Source organism: Solenopsis invicta, chromosome 6, assembly GCF_016802725.1.
Source record: "Solenopsis invicta isolate M01_SB chromosome 6, UNIL_Sinv_3.0, whole genome shotgun sequence".
NCBI lineage: Eukaryota > Metazoa > Arthropoda > Insecta > Hymenoptera > Formicidae > Solenopsis > Solenopsis invicta.
Genome location: NC_052669.1, coordinates 16,835,693 through 16,851,559, shown reverse-complemented (window position 1 = coordinate 16,851,559; position 15,867 = coordinate 16,835,693). Strand labels below are relative to the sequence as shown.

Here is a 15,867-nt window from a genome sequence, read left to right as displayed (position 1 = left end):
CTACTCTAAAATCAATTTGTATCATTTGCCCTTCCATAAAGAGGCACTACTAACTATAACCAGTTAACGGATAAAAAATACTCAGACTGAATACATGCGTCGAAAATTACACTTATGATCGAAAAACTGAATCGAAACACTCAAAAGGGTGCCTTCCGACGAACGTATTCGGTTATAAAGGAAATTTCATTGCGTTCATTGCCTTATATACACCTATTTTCTGAGGTGTTGCATATTCAGATGCAAAATAATGGATTAAATTTGCAATAAGGCACGGAATCACACACTTACATCACAATTATACTTCTATTTTAAATAACTTAAATTGAGAGAGAATATTTATCTTTGCACGACATGATTTTTTAATGTACGAACCTGACATTCGTTGTATTTATTTATTCATTCTTTGTGCGTCCTAATGTTATTGATCTTAGGGGTCTTAAATCGGTCCGTGTGCCAGTGACAAATCGTTTGCCATTCTCACTAGTCCCCTTATATCATATTACAACGAGTTTCTTAGTTTCTTTCAATTAGTACGGCTGTACAATAGTTTTTAAAGAATTTTTTTATAATATTCACCTGCATAGCATGGAAAGTGCTCAAGTTTTTTTTATTCACTATTTGATCTGACACCATCAAAATTTTCAACTTTAGAGTCACTAAATCCGTTTTGTTGTCACTGGTTCTTTCAATCATGTGCCAATGCAACATCATGGATTCATTGAGAGAAACTCGTTGATCCTGCCACGGATATTATAAACCGTTTATTGTTATTCTGAGGATAGCTCAAAGCGCGGCTGAAACGTACATGTAAAGAAAAAGCTGATTAAAAGAAATCTTTTGTGTACCAACTACCATGCATATATTCTTATTAGTCCTTTAAATGTCAATTTTTGTTAAAGTATAATCTTCATTATGTATATAAAAAGATATAAAAAAGTATTATTTTGATGTAAAAAATCATATTTTAAATGAAGATTAGCTCTTTAATGTCCGGCCACTGCGACATTTATCTTATCTGTTTCCATCAAACTCAAATATTATATATTTCATTATTTCATGTTATATTATTATATTATATATGTATATATGTATAATTTCATATATAATTATACGTTATTCTAAAATTATCTATATTTCATGATTATTTAAATACACATTGGGACACATAGTAATTATTTTCGCACATATGTCTTCTATATAAAATCTTTGTAATTTGTATTATTTTCCTGTCTATTGTATTAAATTCAATTTGCTTAATTATTTAATACGAAGTATTATATATTTACATATAAAATACAAAATAAAAAAACGAAGAGAAAATTAGCTATGAAAATAAAAAAGTCATAAGCGTTACTGGCAGTTATGTCAACGAAAGGGAAGTAATGTATTATAGAAAGTGGGTACGGAGATTTCAAACGGCGCATGTGCTTCTTTCGTTAAAACGACGAAGCTGAGAGCGCGGCGTTGAGACGATTTTAGAACGGAGCAGGGCCTCTCCTACCGTCAGACGTCGTAGCATAAGGTGTGCTGTATTAATATAGGGTCAAGATAGGAACAAGTTGGTAGCGGTGGTGACGGAAGACGGTGCAGGTCTTCTCAAGTAATACACGCGTACACATCTCGGATCTCTGCAAGTAATGTCAATGCACGGAAAGATTGTTCTACATAACATCTAACGAGATGACCTTAACAGGTAAGATGTACGATTAAGTTGTCGTAGCGTGTTTGCCGGTATAGCCGGTGTAGCGTCAATGACGAATCAAGACAATCGGTGCAACCAGTTTATCGACACATATCGTCATGACGGCTTTTTATACCTTTTATGTGTGTTTTATACATGCTCGTAATTAAAAAAACAGTAATTTATTAATTATAGTTGAGATAATATATAAATAAAATATTATATTTGGAAAAAAGGAAAGATATGAATTGTCGATGTATAGTTAAATGAGGTATATAAAATACAAATGGTAAATAATGATTGGGTTTAAAAATTTATTTAAAAAAAGTTAATGTCAAAAATAAAGTTATAGAAATGTTATGTATAATATTTATAATTAAAAGTGACAAAATTTATTTACTAAGTGCTATATAGATACTTATATATAAGATTTTTATCATTATTCACTGACATCGCTAAGTTTTGTCTCTCAGATGTCAATTTTACAGATTCCACCTTATATATGCATTCAAAATGAAATATATAACGGTATTCTATAAATTTTTTTCTATCAGCCATAAGTTGATATAAAATACATGATCGAATAAGTAGTTTAAAAGACGTTTGGTTTTATAAAACACTTAACAAGTTCATAACAGATATTTTTACAAAATCAATAAAAATTGTTGTTATTTGCCAAAATTTTTGTTAGGTAAACCTGAAAATGTTTATTTGTATTAATGGTATAAGTGTGAAATAGATGTATCTAATCAAAATATGAAGCGCACATCATAAAGTTTGTAAGAAAAGAAGATTTTTCAAAGAAAAATATATTATAATTAAAAAATGTTAAGGCGATAGAGCTTAACTTATTTTTAACAAAAAGTGAAATTAAAAAGATTATAAACGAGCAAAGTTAAGTAAATAACCAATAATTAATAATAACCAATAATGTATACAATATATAATTATTGCTTTCGATAGATTTATTTCCACTTTATTTTCTTAAATGGTTTTGCTTTACCACGCTCTCGTGCTACATAATTATTTATATTCATATAAGTATTTTGCATATTACTATCATTCCTATAACCATTTTGCAAAGCACGTTAGTCTCGAATAACAGGTAGCTTTTCAATATAAAATTTTCTTCCGTCATTACGTACAAAAAAATATTTCTTAACGAAAACTTTCGATAAATAATAATAACTTTTTTATATTGTAAAAATACTAAAGCATAATTAATTTATTGTACAATATAAATATATGCAGATACACTGAAAAACAAAGGGCCCCCAGAATGGATCGAAGAAGATGAGATCGTATTGGTTCAAGGACATGTAGGTGAAGATATCATTATCGAATTGAAATTGGCTTTATGCGACAATTACGATGACTTGCGATTCGAACTGTGAGTACATAACAGACAATATTTTAAATTTATAGAATAAAATGTTAATGACATCAGATGTTTACTTGTTTCTGTTATACTGCAATATTACAATCTGGAAACAATGTTTTCGCGTTATCGTTCATTCTCATGCATTGGCCTTAATTTTACATAGAACCTTGGGACGTGCCAAGGATCAAACGCGAGTTATTTTGAGCTGTCGCGCACTTAATTTCAGAGAACCGAATTACACTTGCCGTAGTCTCACTCAATATTCTTGCATGGATCATTACTTTGCTAAGAATGTAAGCAATGTGTCCGCATTTGTGAGGTTTAACATTAATAAATATTTGTCGAAGAAAATGAACAATATGCTATTGTAATAATTTATTTGATATCGATCATTGAAAATTGAAATAAATTTTTTTGATATGAAAAGACAACAGACTCTAATTGAAGTTGTTTCGAGAACATACACTATGATGTCATTTATCCAGTAAAATATTTTTCATATATAATTATATATAACCGTATACAATTATATATAACCGTATATAATTATGTATAATTATATATGATTATATATAACTATATATAATTATATAATAAAAAATTTTTTATCGAGTAGTTTTACATGTTCAATAAAATTGAAAACTAAATATTATAAATGTTATTTAACTTAATATTATATTAAACTTACTCTCTAAATGTTTTGGAGTAAAATTTCATCTAAAAGAGTGGAATTCCATTCTAAAAGTGTGAAAATCCTGCCACTCTTTATCAAGACTGGCAGGATTTTCATACCTTTAGAGTGGGATTCCACTCCAAAGATTTTAGAGAGTAGACCTCTGTGACTTTTTCTAAAAACTCAAATTATTACTTCATGAAAAGCGTTTCAAATTTTTAAAAAAAGCTACAAAAGAAAATCGTAATAAATACTAAAAGTCGACTAATATATAAACAGCTGCCGTAAACAAATTGACATATCATACTGAACCTCCGCTTGAAAATCGAGTAGTGCCAATTGAGCGGCAAAAAAGACTTTCGATATCGATCCAACCACTTTATTTAAACAAACATTTCCAGTTACTTTTTGAACAGAAGGTATATCCTTCTTAGTTCAAGACATTTTTTAGTGAAAAATTGTATCAAATTTTTTTATATAATTTTTAAGAACTTTTATATTTTAAATTTAGAATGAAGATTTCTGAAAAAGTACTTGAAAAAAACTTTAGGAATGTATTTATATTATAAAAAAGATATTTGTGATAACTTCTCCAATGTTTCTTTCGTCATAAATATACAAACAAAACGCAATGTCAACTTGTCTCTTGTGCCAATGAGCTCCGATTTCTCTTACTTCAAATTTTGTCAGATTTTTTCCAGAAATTAGAAAAATCAAAATTTTAGTTTGTCTGTGAATATTCCTCTTCGCACAAACATTATGCTATATAAGCTAATTTCGACCACGCTTGAAAGTTTCACAAGATGAAAGAACCCCTATACCTCCGCTCAGTCCACCTATTCCACGGTTGGCACTTGCTTACTTCTACACGAGATAGCCCGTTGCTTAAAGTTCCTCATAACTATCTCAACGAATCCGTGGATGGAGGTGGAAAATTGGGAGGGGACAGTTTGACGTTGGCGTTTCGCTATCAGTCTGACGCTGAGAGAGCGTCGCGACGATCGACAAATCCTTAAGGGATTTAAATTGTTAAATTTGAGTGTATCGATACGTGTCTCTTACCTGTCGATATTAAGAAGGTGGTTGTGAATTCAAATATAACCGAGTTATTGAAGTTCTAATTTGTAGCTTGGTTATTTGTCGTTTTCTTGTGTATTTTTTTAATTATTTTCAACACAAATAAATGAGTAAAATTATCAACCAATAAGAAGATTCCTTATCATAAATTCTATTTTTAAATGAAAAATCTTTTAAGAGATTTGTGAATTTATGATTCAAAATTTTAAAATAACAACTTCATGATAACAACTTGAAAAACGAAGAGAAACTGAAAACATTTTTAAAAAGACAAATTTTTGCTGTTGTAGCAACTCAATTTAATGATGTAAAATTAAAATTAAATCGATGTCTTGATCCTTGAGAGATTTGAGACATATATCGATGCCTCAATGAAACGAATTTGTAGAGCGCCACTGTGCTATAAGAATTCGATTGACCAATGTGTATCCCATTAATTTTGTTACTCATGCAGTGCCTGCAGTATCGTTAACGAAGATTATATATGACAGATCGAAAATTGAATACATAACAAGTTATTAATGTAAAACATGTTAGATATGTGAAAAGTAAAGAGATAAAAAGACATTGAAGATTCTCTAAAAATAGATTTCGTTCTGAGCCGAAATGTTGTGTATTTGTAGAAGAATGTGGGCGATTTATGGCACTTACCTCATCGATAGTGCATTTTGACATAAAACAAGAAATTTGCTTCTTTTATTTTGATTCGTCATGGGAAGTGATTGCTGTAAATGCACTAATGGTAAAAAGAATGTTATTAATGGGTCTTCTTCCGATGGATCGGAATACCGGTAGGAGAATAAAAACGCTCTTGATTTAACATTAATTTCTATAAATCATTATACTCAAAACTACCGAAAAAATTTTGGTAGTAATATAATTAAGTTTAGTTGATAATTATTAAGTTTTGACAAAATAATTTCATTAAGATATTTTATTAATGTAATTAAACATTTAATAATACTTAGTAGCCATTTGGTAACCGTTTACTAATTGATTGATTATTATTGATATAATTATTAAGTATTACTAAATATTTATTTATATTAAACAATCATTTAATTGAAATTATGTCATCAAAACTTTATTATTATATTATCAAACTTTTTCCTTCAGTGTACAATATCATTCGTATCTTTAAACATTATATATATATATATATATATATATATATATATATCAATTGACGATTAAATAATATTAAATTTCATGAACACATTAAGTATTTAAATATTATAAATTATATATGTATCGATAGAAGAGAAGAGGATGTTATGTTTATTGTAGATATTATGACCATCCCTCTTATCTACGTCATTAGGTGACAAATTCTAAAAATGCTTATGGAATACGTTTAGGAGTCTGCTGTTATTTTAGTGGTGCTAATGTGTCAATAATGTAATAGTTGATAACTATTATAAAGTAATTTTACTTTTGAACGCTTCGAAACTTTTTCAAGATACACTTTAGCACTTAATTACACATACTTTGCTGTTATTTATAAACTTGAGCGTATTATCACACTAATGTATATACATGTTGTCTTTGTTATTTAACTTTTTATTCGATTGTACACATTTTGAATTATGCAAAGTTAAACAATGACATGAGATTTTGTTAATATGGCATTTTAAGTAACATTTTCATATCGAAATATTTCTTCGATAAATCGATTGTTACTCTAGAGAACTATGTTCAGAAATATAAACAATTTAAAGATATTCTTTTATGCTTGTTATTTAATGTTAAATAAGAATTAAATGATTTCTCCAACGATATCTTTAATATTTCTGAACGCAAGAAAGTTCTAAACGATAGAAAATTTAAAAGATATAATTTTGTAATAAAATACTGTTTATTTTTTAAACTAAACTTATTTTTTATATTTATTTTGGGGCTAGTCACATTACAACCACTTTGCTTCTTACACCGATTATGCAGGGCGTCACATTTTTATAAATTACATCTTAAATGATATTTCATTAATTTACATGTAGAATTTCTTAAACAACGCTTTAATTATAATATAATTTTTCAAGTTTCAATATAAAATTTTAATTATTCACAAACTTATTCAATAAAATGGAAATGGGTGCCATATTATTACATTCTCCTTTATAAAAACATATACATTTAATGTGTAAAATAAACGAAAAAATTTGGGTTACCAACAGATGACATCGCGTATCATTTCATATTGGTATCAGTTCTTACGTCAGATGCATGCGGTTGCACAAAGTTGCGTACTTGGTACATTAATATATGATATTTTTAGGATCGTTCTGTATGCCTATTATTAATTTAAACAACACAAATGATGATTTATTTATAGTTTGTACGAGAAAAAAGAAGTTTAAGATCGTTAAACATAGGCAACTTTTTTCTCGGTTTTAAGCAAGCTCATCACACTGTGAAAAAGATGATAAAAATAGGGTAGTAGAGCAATGCCAAGACTCTAGATCATTCTGTTGACCGAAATATGTCGGGCCAATGTAATATATTTTTATTCAGACATAGATGTTAAACACGTGTATGGAGAATACCATAATATAATAAACTTTCTTAACATTTTTAACAAAAATTACGTAGTAATTTTTATATTTTATTTAATCATATTCTAAGATTTAATTTGTCACACTTATGATAAATTAATATTGATTGATTTATCAAATTTCAGAATACGAGATGGATTACCAGTTTCATCAGATCGTTATCAATTATCGATACGAAGCAATGTTGTACAGCTGGCCTTAAAGCAATCACGTAAAAATGATACGGGCTACTATTCTCTCGTAGCAACGAGGCTCGAACAAGAAAATGATAAAGGAGCTTTAAAGAAAATTCATTTAAGTATTAGCGAACGAAGTTACGAAGAAGGTGATCCTCCTGTCTTTTTAAGAAGATTGAGCGATCTCGAAGTAAAAGTTGGCACTCGGACCAGATTTCTCGTAGAAATTCAAAGTTCAACCACTTTGAAGGTACGATTTTATACATAGATACAACTTTTGCAAGAAATACTAACAAAGAAGAACAATTTGTTTGTATATATATATATATATACACACACAAATATTAGTATGTATATATATATATATATACACACACAAATATTAGTTTAATTAAATAATTTATGTATTAACAAGAGAATAAAATTCTACTTCGTAACATATCCCTAACATGATGTAAGAAACGTTCTTGCTCATATAATCGAATAATATATAGAGTCAACTATTACGATCAACTCAGATTTTGAAATTTATAGTACTAATGAGGACTTTTTATCAAATATTTCTTTTTCTTCTATCCTAGTATTGAATGAAATAGGAAAGACGAATTAAGATAGGTACCGGTAGGTCCATGACCTGAACTCGCGACGAAAGACGATGAAGAGTAAAGGAAGCTGGTTACGCGTTCTTATGCGTCGTATTAATACTATTATTAAGCATGCCCGCATACTATGCCAGGAGACATACACGCCGATATTTCTTCGCATGCCTCTTCCGCTACGCTCAAAATAACCTAATATATTATAGCGTATTGCGCGTTGCAACAAATCATACATGGGGATAAAATTAAGTTTGCTACAATAGAATAATAATATTTTTCGTCCATCTATACAAAAGAGTTATAGAAAATTTACAACTCTGGAAATGACATGTATGTTCCAACTTTAACGAATCTGCTATAGAAACGTTACAACTTTACTTTAACTATATTATTAGACAAAGACGACAGAATGCTATTAGAAATATAATAGAATCTGTTTACATGTAGCACTGGAAGATTAAAAATTTAATACGGACACAGTTTCTGCTAATCTGCTAGCATAATACAGTCATTTCGTTGACTAAGATATTAATAATATGTACAAGAAGAATCACAATATAATACACTTTATATGAAAATTTTTCTCGAATTGATAGTAATACTGCTGCTGCTATCTATTCTTGGGAGAATATCTTTATGGAGTTCTTAGCATTGTGCCGTACAACTATATCCTCCGCACACAACAAATTTTATCCAAAGGATGTCCCAAGGACGTCTTTAAGATGAAACAAAGGGTCATGCAATAAATGTCCCTAGAAGATCTGTGCTTTGTAGATATAATTTCTCAATCACATTATTTGTTCTGCAGATCACATTAGAGAGATAACAATAATCCTACGGTTATAACATTCATATATGAAGGTATTCTAATCAAATGTTACTTATCATAAAAATTATCTCAATAGTAGTCCTCTAAAGACATCTACAGGGTGAATATTAATGGTTGTACCCACTTTTTACTATAGGAGCACGCATTTATAATTTCTAATATAATAATATATTAGAAATAAATATGTGTCGGTAAATCATGCTCCTATGGTAAAAAGTGGTACAACCATTAATAATAACCCTGTATAAAACGTTCTAAAAATCGTGTACTATCTCCTTAACGAAAATGAAAAAATTTGTAAGCGTTTATTTGGCGTTTACGTGACTATTTTGTGGAAATTTGTTGAAAATTTAAAAATGGCTAGTTAAATGTAAAGATGAAATTACAACGTAGCGCTTTTAAAAAGTTTTTCTAAATAAAGTTTTTTTTAAGAGTTTGCATAGCGTTTATATGACGTTAAGCGTTTGCTGCGGATTTGTAAGCGTCTATAAATGTTTAATAATTTTTAATCTGCGCTTTAATTCTTAAATTCATGCGAAAAATTTTCATATATGAAAATGATGTTGCACGATCTAATTGATATATTACATCAAAAATATGTGCAAGGGCAATAAAAGTATTTATTGTAATCCTACTAATAAATAATTCATTAAAATTGATCCAATAATGAATTTTATTATAATAATTTAGGTTTTATTACAAGGGTAATTTAAGTTATTAAACTATTACCAGAATTCACTTGTAACAATGAATATGTACAGTTTTTTAGTTACATTTTTAAACAAATATTTGAACAAAAAATGAATGTATTCTTTTTATTTTTTAAACAGACTTTATTTTTTTTTATTTTTATACCTTAATAGTTTAAGCTATATCTATATAGCTTAATAGCTTAATTTATATTCATTATTTAGCATATATTCTATTTTATTAATTACAATTACGCATTGATTTACACATTTTTAAAAACACATCGGACTTAAGATTCCGGAATGGTAACATTGAGCTGATCCCACGCTTGTGATCATTATAAAAATTTAAATTTATTAGCTTTACGACGTTGGAAAAAGTGTTTACTAAATATTTGGAAAATTTGACTGCAAACTCTTTACACGAAGATGTATCAATATTTATTAAGCATATTCTAAAAACCATTATTTTCTTAGCATTTGTACAAATATTTTACATGAGGTTTAATAAGCATTCGAAAGCATTCAAACTCAATGGCGTTGTGTAAGCATTCTTATAAAGTTTGAAATTTTCAAAAAGTTTTCATTAAATGGTTATCAACGTTCTATAAAGTTTCTCATTTTTATTAGAACTGGATACGTATATGAGAATCATATAAAAGAGTGTACTTTAACAGCTTTATTCAACGTAATATCAACAAATTAAACATATTCATACGTTTCTTTCCAAATATAATTAACCCAATAAATACCCATAGCAAAAAAATGTGATGTTGCAAAGATGTTGTGACAAGCAATTATAGCACAATGATATTACAGCGAAGTCATTCGAATGTCTGCTTTTTCACCGGCGCGGCGGCGTGATGTCACTATAACATCATTACAACATGAAACAAAAGTTCCAGTAATAATAGGTTTGATCTTAACGAGAGCAAAACATTATTTTTTAAATATTTTAAAGAACACTTTTTGCAATAAAAAAATTTTTTTTAAAAACGTTAAAATTAATAGAATAGTTTTATTTTTTTACATTAAAAAAATATTTATTTTAATTTTTTTTTAAATGTTTTTTTATATTGTAAAATAATAAAAAAGTTGCTATTTATCTGAAGTTTACTCTCAAAATTGAGTATACATTATTATACTTAAATTTTATGTGTTTACACTGCTGGTCAAGTGTTTACACTCAAACTGTGAATGTGCACATCTAAAGATTGAGAGTTTATAATTGAAATTGAGTGTATATATTTAAAAAATTAAGTATATATTAAAAAAATTAAGTATATCGCTTTCAATAATTGAACATTCTCACACAAATTTGAGTGTAAACACTAAACATTTAAGAATTTACTCTCGACATTTGGATATAACTCTCAATAGTTAAGTATAATCCCTTTGAATGTTATTTTCAAATTAAGTCTCAAATGTCACTTGTTAATTCTTATAATTTAAATCAATGCTGAATGTAAACGTCAAAAAACATTTAAGCATTTAAAAATGAAAACATTTCAATTTTTTAACTAAATGTTGATTAATAATGTTATTATTAATAATATATTTATTATAATGATTTATAATAATTATTTGTACTACTAGAAAAAAGATTAAAATATGTTTAAACAAAAAATATTGATAAAATGTTATTTAACGATATGTAAAATGATGTGATAAGTAACATAACATAAAATGTAATAAAAATACATAAAGTTTATATTTTACTATAATTTTAATATAATAATATTCCATTCATTAGATATGCATATATTATAAGATATATTATTATGAAGGTTGTAACTTTTATTAATTGTTATCTTTAGTGTAGAGCCAATGTTTACGGTGTTGAAAATTGATTCGAGTTTTTGAATAAAAAAAAATTGTAAAGTTAATAAAATTGCCTCTTTTCCATAAAAATCAGTTGATTAGCTATACAGTTTTCAATCCGAGAACTCGAATTGGTTTCTAGCTCTGTCGACATTGGTCTTAGTCAACTTAAAAGTAATATTCAAGTTAATTCTTAAGTTGAGGATAACATTCAAATTGAGGATTACACTTAAGTTAAATGTTCGAAATAAAATTAAATTGAGTTGTGTTACTCGTATCTTTTTGAGTGTTTTTTTTTCGTAAAAATTTTTTTTTATGACGATTAAGTCAGATTCATTAATTAAATAATAGATTTTAAGACCGTGATTTGTTTACAATAAGACAGTCATAGCAAGATCTTAGTACTGAAATAATATTTCATAAATAATTTTTACATATACACGGAGAAAAAGTAACGGTTGCCACAACTAAATAATAACGTTATTTTCCGCTCATCAATACAAAATAGTTGTGGGAAACATAGTAGATGTGGAAGTGATCCCAATGGTTGCCCCAACCTTAGTGAGGGTATCTACATATGGATGCTACAATCGTAATAATATTGTTCCTGCAACCATAGTTACATATACGTATACGAGTACTTTTCGGCAAATGTGCAATTAAAAAAATTTTTTTTTTAGTTTTTTAACAGATTTTATTATTCTTATAGCTTAATAATCTGTATTCATTGTTTTGCATATAAGATTCCTATTTCCCTAATTACAATTACGCATTATTTTACAATTTTTGAAAACGCATCGGCGCCGGCGGAATTCGAACCTAAGATCTTCGGAACAATAACCTAATACGCTAACTCTGAGCTAATCGTGTATTTGTGAAATCTTTAATAAAAAGTTATATTAAAGTTGATTTAAACAGAAAGAAATTTACGTCTTGAGTACCGCGCGAACACTCACTAGCCCTTTAATTATTTAGATATTGTTAGATATTTTGAATACAAATTATATAAATAATTAAAATCTGTTTCTGCCCATGACCAGACCAATAAAGATAGCCAAAAGTAACAATTAGAAATAGTACCGGAGCATAAAAAAACATTATTGATGTAAAAAGCACGTTGCAAAAGTTGATTTTCCAACTAATTGTTATAAACAAATTGTTAAAAATTGGCTGCAAAGAAAAACTGATTGCGCCAATCGATTTAATGGGAAAAATGTTACACCCATAGTCATTTTTTTCCGTGTAGTACAGCTTTCAATTTATTTAAACTGCGCGCCGTTACTTTTGATTTTAAACACAATTATTTCAGCACCAAGATCTTGCTATAGGTTTTAAGACCGTGATTTGTATGCGTCTTATTGCATACAAATCACGGTCTTAAAACTTATATATGTGATTTTAGATTTACTAATTTCAGAGAAGTTGGTAAAAAAATGTCTTACCTATTCACGATGGTATAAAGATGTATAATAAAATAATATTAAAGACTCATTTTAAGCGACAGCTTTTTCCTATACTAAGTAAATTAAATTCACTAATTTCAGATAACTTGGTATAAAGATGATTTGCCTATTCACGATGGACATAGATTCTTTCTCGTTCACGAAGGAAATTTTCATTGTGTTGACGTCGCTCCCGTTACAGTCGATGATCAAGGATCCTGGACCTGCATGGCAGAAAATCACAGCGGAAGATCCTCGTGTACATCCACTCTCACCGTCATTGGTAATCAATCATTTATTTCATTTATTTAATGTTTTTAATTCTTTGAGTGTAGGACCTTAACCCTTAAACACACTAGGGAGTTAGGGAGATCCCTATGAAGTTTCGAACTTTTGCTGTATGAAGATGGAATGAGATAGGAGATTTGGACCAGGGGGTAAAAATAATTTTAAATCTCTTTTTTTAATTGGTTGATCAACTTTATTGGTTAACTAGAATTCAAAGTGCTACCGGCACGGCAGCAAAGTTTTGTTGGAGTTTGTGGAAGCACCATTGTGTGCGTGCAACTTTTTTGTGAGTAATCTTATATTTAAAAAACCAGATAAAACAAGTTCGAACAAGTTTGTTCGCATATGTTATTCGCATATACTTTATCTAAAATTAGAATACTAGGGTAAACTTGTTTATTATGGGATAGGCTCTTAATATAAGATAGTAAATTTTTTGTTAAAATATATAATTGTGTACGGAATTGTCTCTTGGATGTATTTCTCTTAAAGTGAAACCTATTTAGTAAAAAATTTATTATTAGATCATGTTTGCAGTTATTAAGAAAAAATATTTATAAAATTCGTTACTGTCAAGCTTTTGAGGTAAATCTTTAAATTTTAAACAATAAAAAATTGAAAATGATGCTACTGAGAGTCAGCGCGGGTATATGTGTGCAATCACAATTATTAATATTATTATAAATACTTATTTATTTTAAATGACAAAATTGCGAACGTTTTGACTCATTTTGGAATCATTCTCAGCGTATTGATAATGGAAACTTGAAAAAAGTCTAGTTGTCATCAGTCTACAAAGCAAGAAATAGTTGAATCACCAACGGTTTGCCAAATAAGTAGTGACAACTTTACACGTAACAATGTCGAAGGAGATGACACTTCTCTATAAATTTTTGTACGTTTGTATTCTATTTTAGATGACAAACAATTTTATTAATTAAGACTATTGCAAAATAACTCACCAATTAAAACTGATGAAGACTAGTGAAGCCTTGGATAATGCTTATTATTAAGCAATATTTTTTGTCAAAAGTATACAATCGAAAGTTTTTCGCTCTGCAAAGAAACGTGTTTCTTGTCTCAAGTAAAATCGTTTACTGAATGTATCGAATAGAGTCAATTGGATTACATTAACGAAACAAAAATGTCAAGCGGTCCAAATATAAATAACAAATACATACATAAATAAGAACAGAGAAATAACAGAACAAAAGAAGTACTGTATAAAGATATAAATAAATTAATAATGAGTAAACTATTAAAATTGAAATAAATCATAAATTGTACATCGTTCAATAAGATATCGAATCTCTAACTATTTTCTCAATAATGAGAGGTACACGTGATGCATGCATTTGGTGTCTGTTTGCAAATTGAGACTATCGTTTTGTAATTAAATATAAAGCATGTCACATATTAACCGCCTGCTTAAGAACTATTCATTGTCTAAAATTTTTATGTTTCGGAATGTTGCAAGCATCCCTGAGGTACTCCCATTTGTTAGAAATGCTTTCTAAAGCTCAGTTGGAATATTTGTAAATAATGATACAACATCCAACGAGATTAGAATATAATCTGGATCCAAATGTTTGCTCTTTAATTTTTGAACTAGTTGAAAGCTGTTTTTTACTTTACTTGAAGTCTCCGGAATATTTTTTGAGATAAGCTCGTATAAAAAAGTAAAGACCGTATAAAAGACGGGAGAGTCCCAGATGCGCACAAACCCAATTGGACACCACCAATTATAGCGGCCGATGCCTACAGTATTTCCGTTGGTTGGATTAGATTAGATTACGTGATTGGTGGTGTCCGATTGGGTCCATGCGCATCTGGGACCCTCCCTAAAAGACTATTGATTGATGATATTATTATTCTAAATGGAATTCCCGGTTTGTGAATCTTGGGAAGGTCATACAAGTGTTTAAAAAGGGGTATCTCATAATAAGCGACTTTACTCTATATAGTGCTGTAGAAAAAGGGACTTTGCGCAGGGTCCGAAATATATCATAAAACACATCAATTTTTAATTTTTAATACATGGAGTTCAAATAAAAAAAATCTTGTATTTTCCTTGTTACATAATTATACCTTTAATTTAAAAGAAATGACAATGTTATACTTTTTTTGAAAATATGATTTTTTTAGCTTTAAAACGTCGTATTTTAAAAGCCTTAAAAACTTTTTTATTATGAAGATGATTTTTTAAAAGAAAAATTGATTTTTGAACAATTTTTCATTTTTGCTTAATGGTTTTTTCTTTATAACTTCACAATAAATTATTTTTCAGCAATATCGATTGTGCAATCGCATTTCTGAGATTCCGAATTTTTATTTAAAAAAAAATTGTTGAAAAATGTTGATTGGAATCAAAGTTATAACTTTTCGAAGCTGAAAAAATCTCTCAGACTGGAAAATGTTTTTACGTATTTTACAAGAGCAGTGTGTTTAAGGGTTAAAATGCACAATGGATCCAAAATGTGCAAGGTATTAGCGTGTATGGATTTAAATAGTAACTTATATAAAGGGTGTTCAAAAAACCAGGCCTATTATTTATATGGTAAATAGTTCCTGTGAATACAACGCTGAATAAAAAAACCTTCGTAAACATAGGTCAAAAACTCAACCGTTTCTGAGATATAAATAATTTGTTTATTTA

General features: G+C 28.4%; 1 protein-coding gene across 5 annotated transcripts in view; it reads left to right on the top strand.

Moving 5' to 3' along the window:
• The first annotated feature begins 1,485 nt into the window (after positions 1-1,485).
• The window catches only part of LOC113004714 (titin), a 186,040-nt gene continuing 171,658 nt past the window's right edge, over positions 1,486-15,867 (top strand). For 3 of the 5 annotated variants that reach the window (XM_039450989.1, XM_039450987.1, XM_039450993.1), the window contains exons 1-4: positions 1,486-1,696; positions 2,936-3,074; positions 7,493-7,793; positions 13,026-13,206. In XM_039450989.1, the coding sequence (XP_039306923.1) occupies positions 1,684-1,696; positions 2,936-3,074; positions 7,493-7,793; positions 13,026-13,206 (634 nt within the window). In that variant the 5' untranslated portion in view covers positions 1,486-1,683. Of the gene's footprint in view, positions 1,697-2,935; positions 3,075-4,705; positions 5,607-7,492; positions 7,794-13,025; positions 13,207-15,867 lie in introns of those variants that run through there. The other 2 variants (XM_039450992.1, XM_039450988.1) reach the window with 2 other exon arrangements.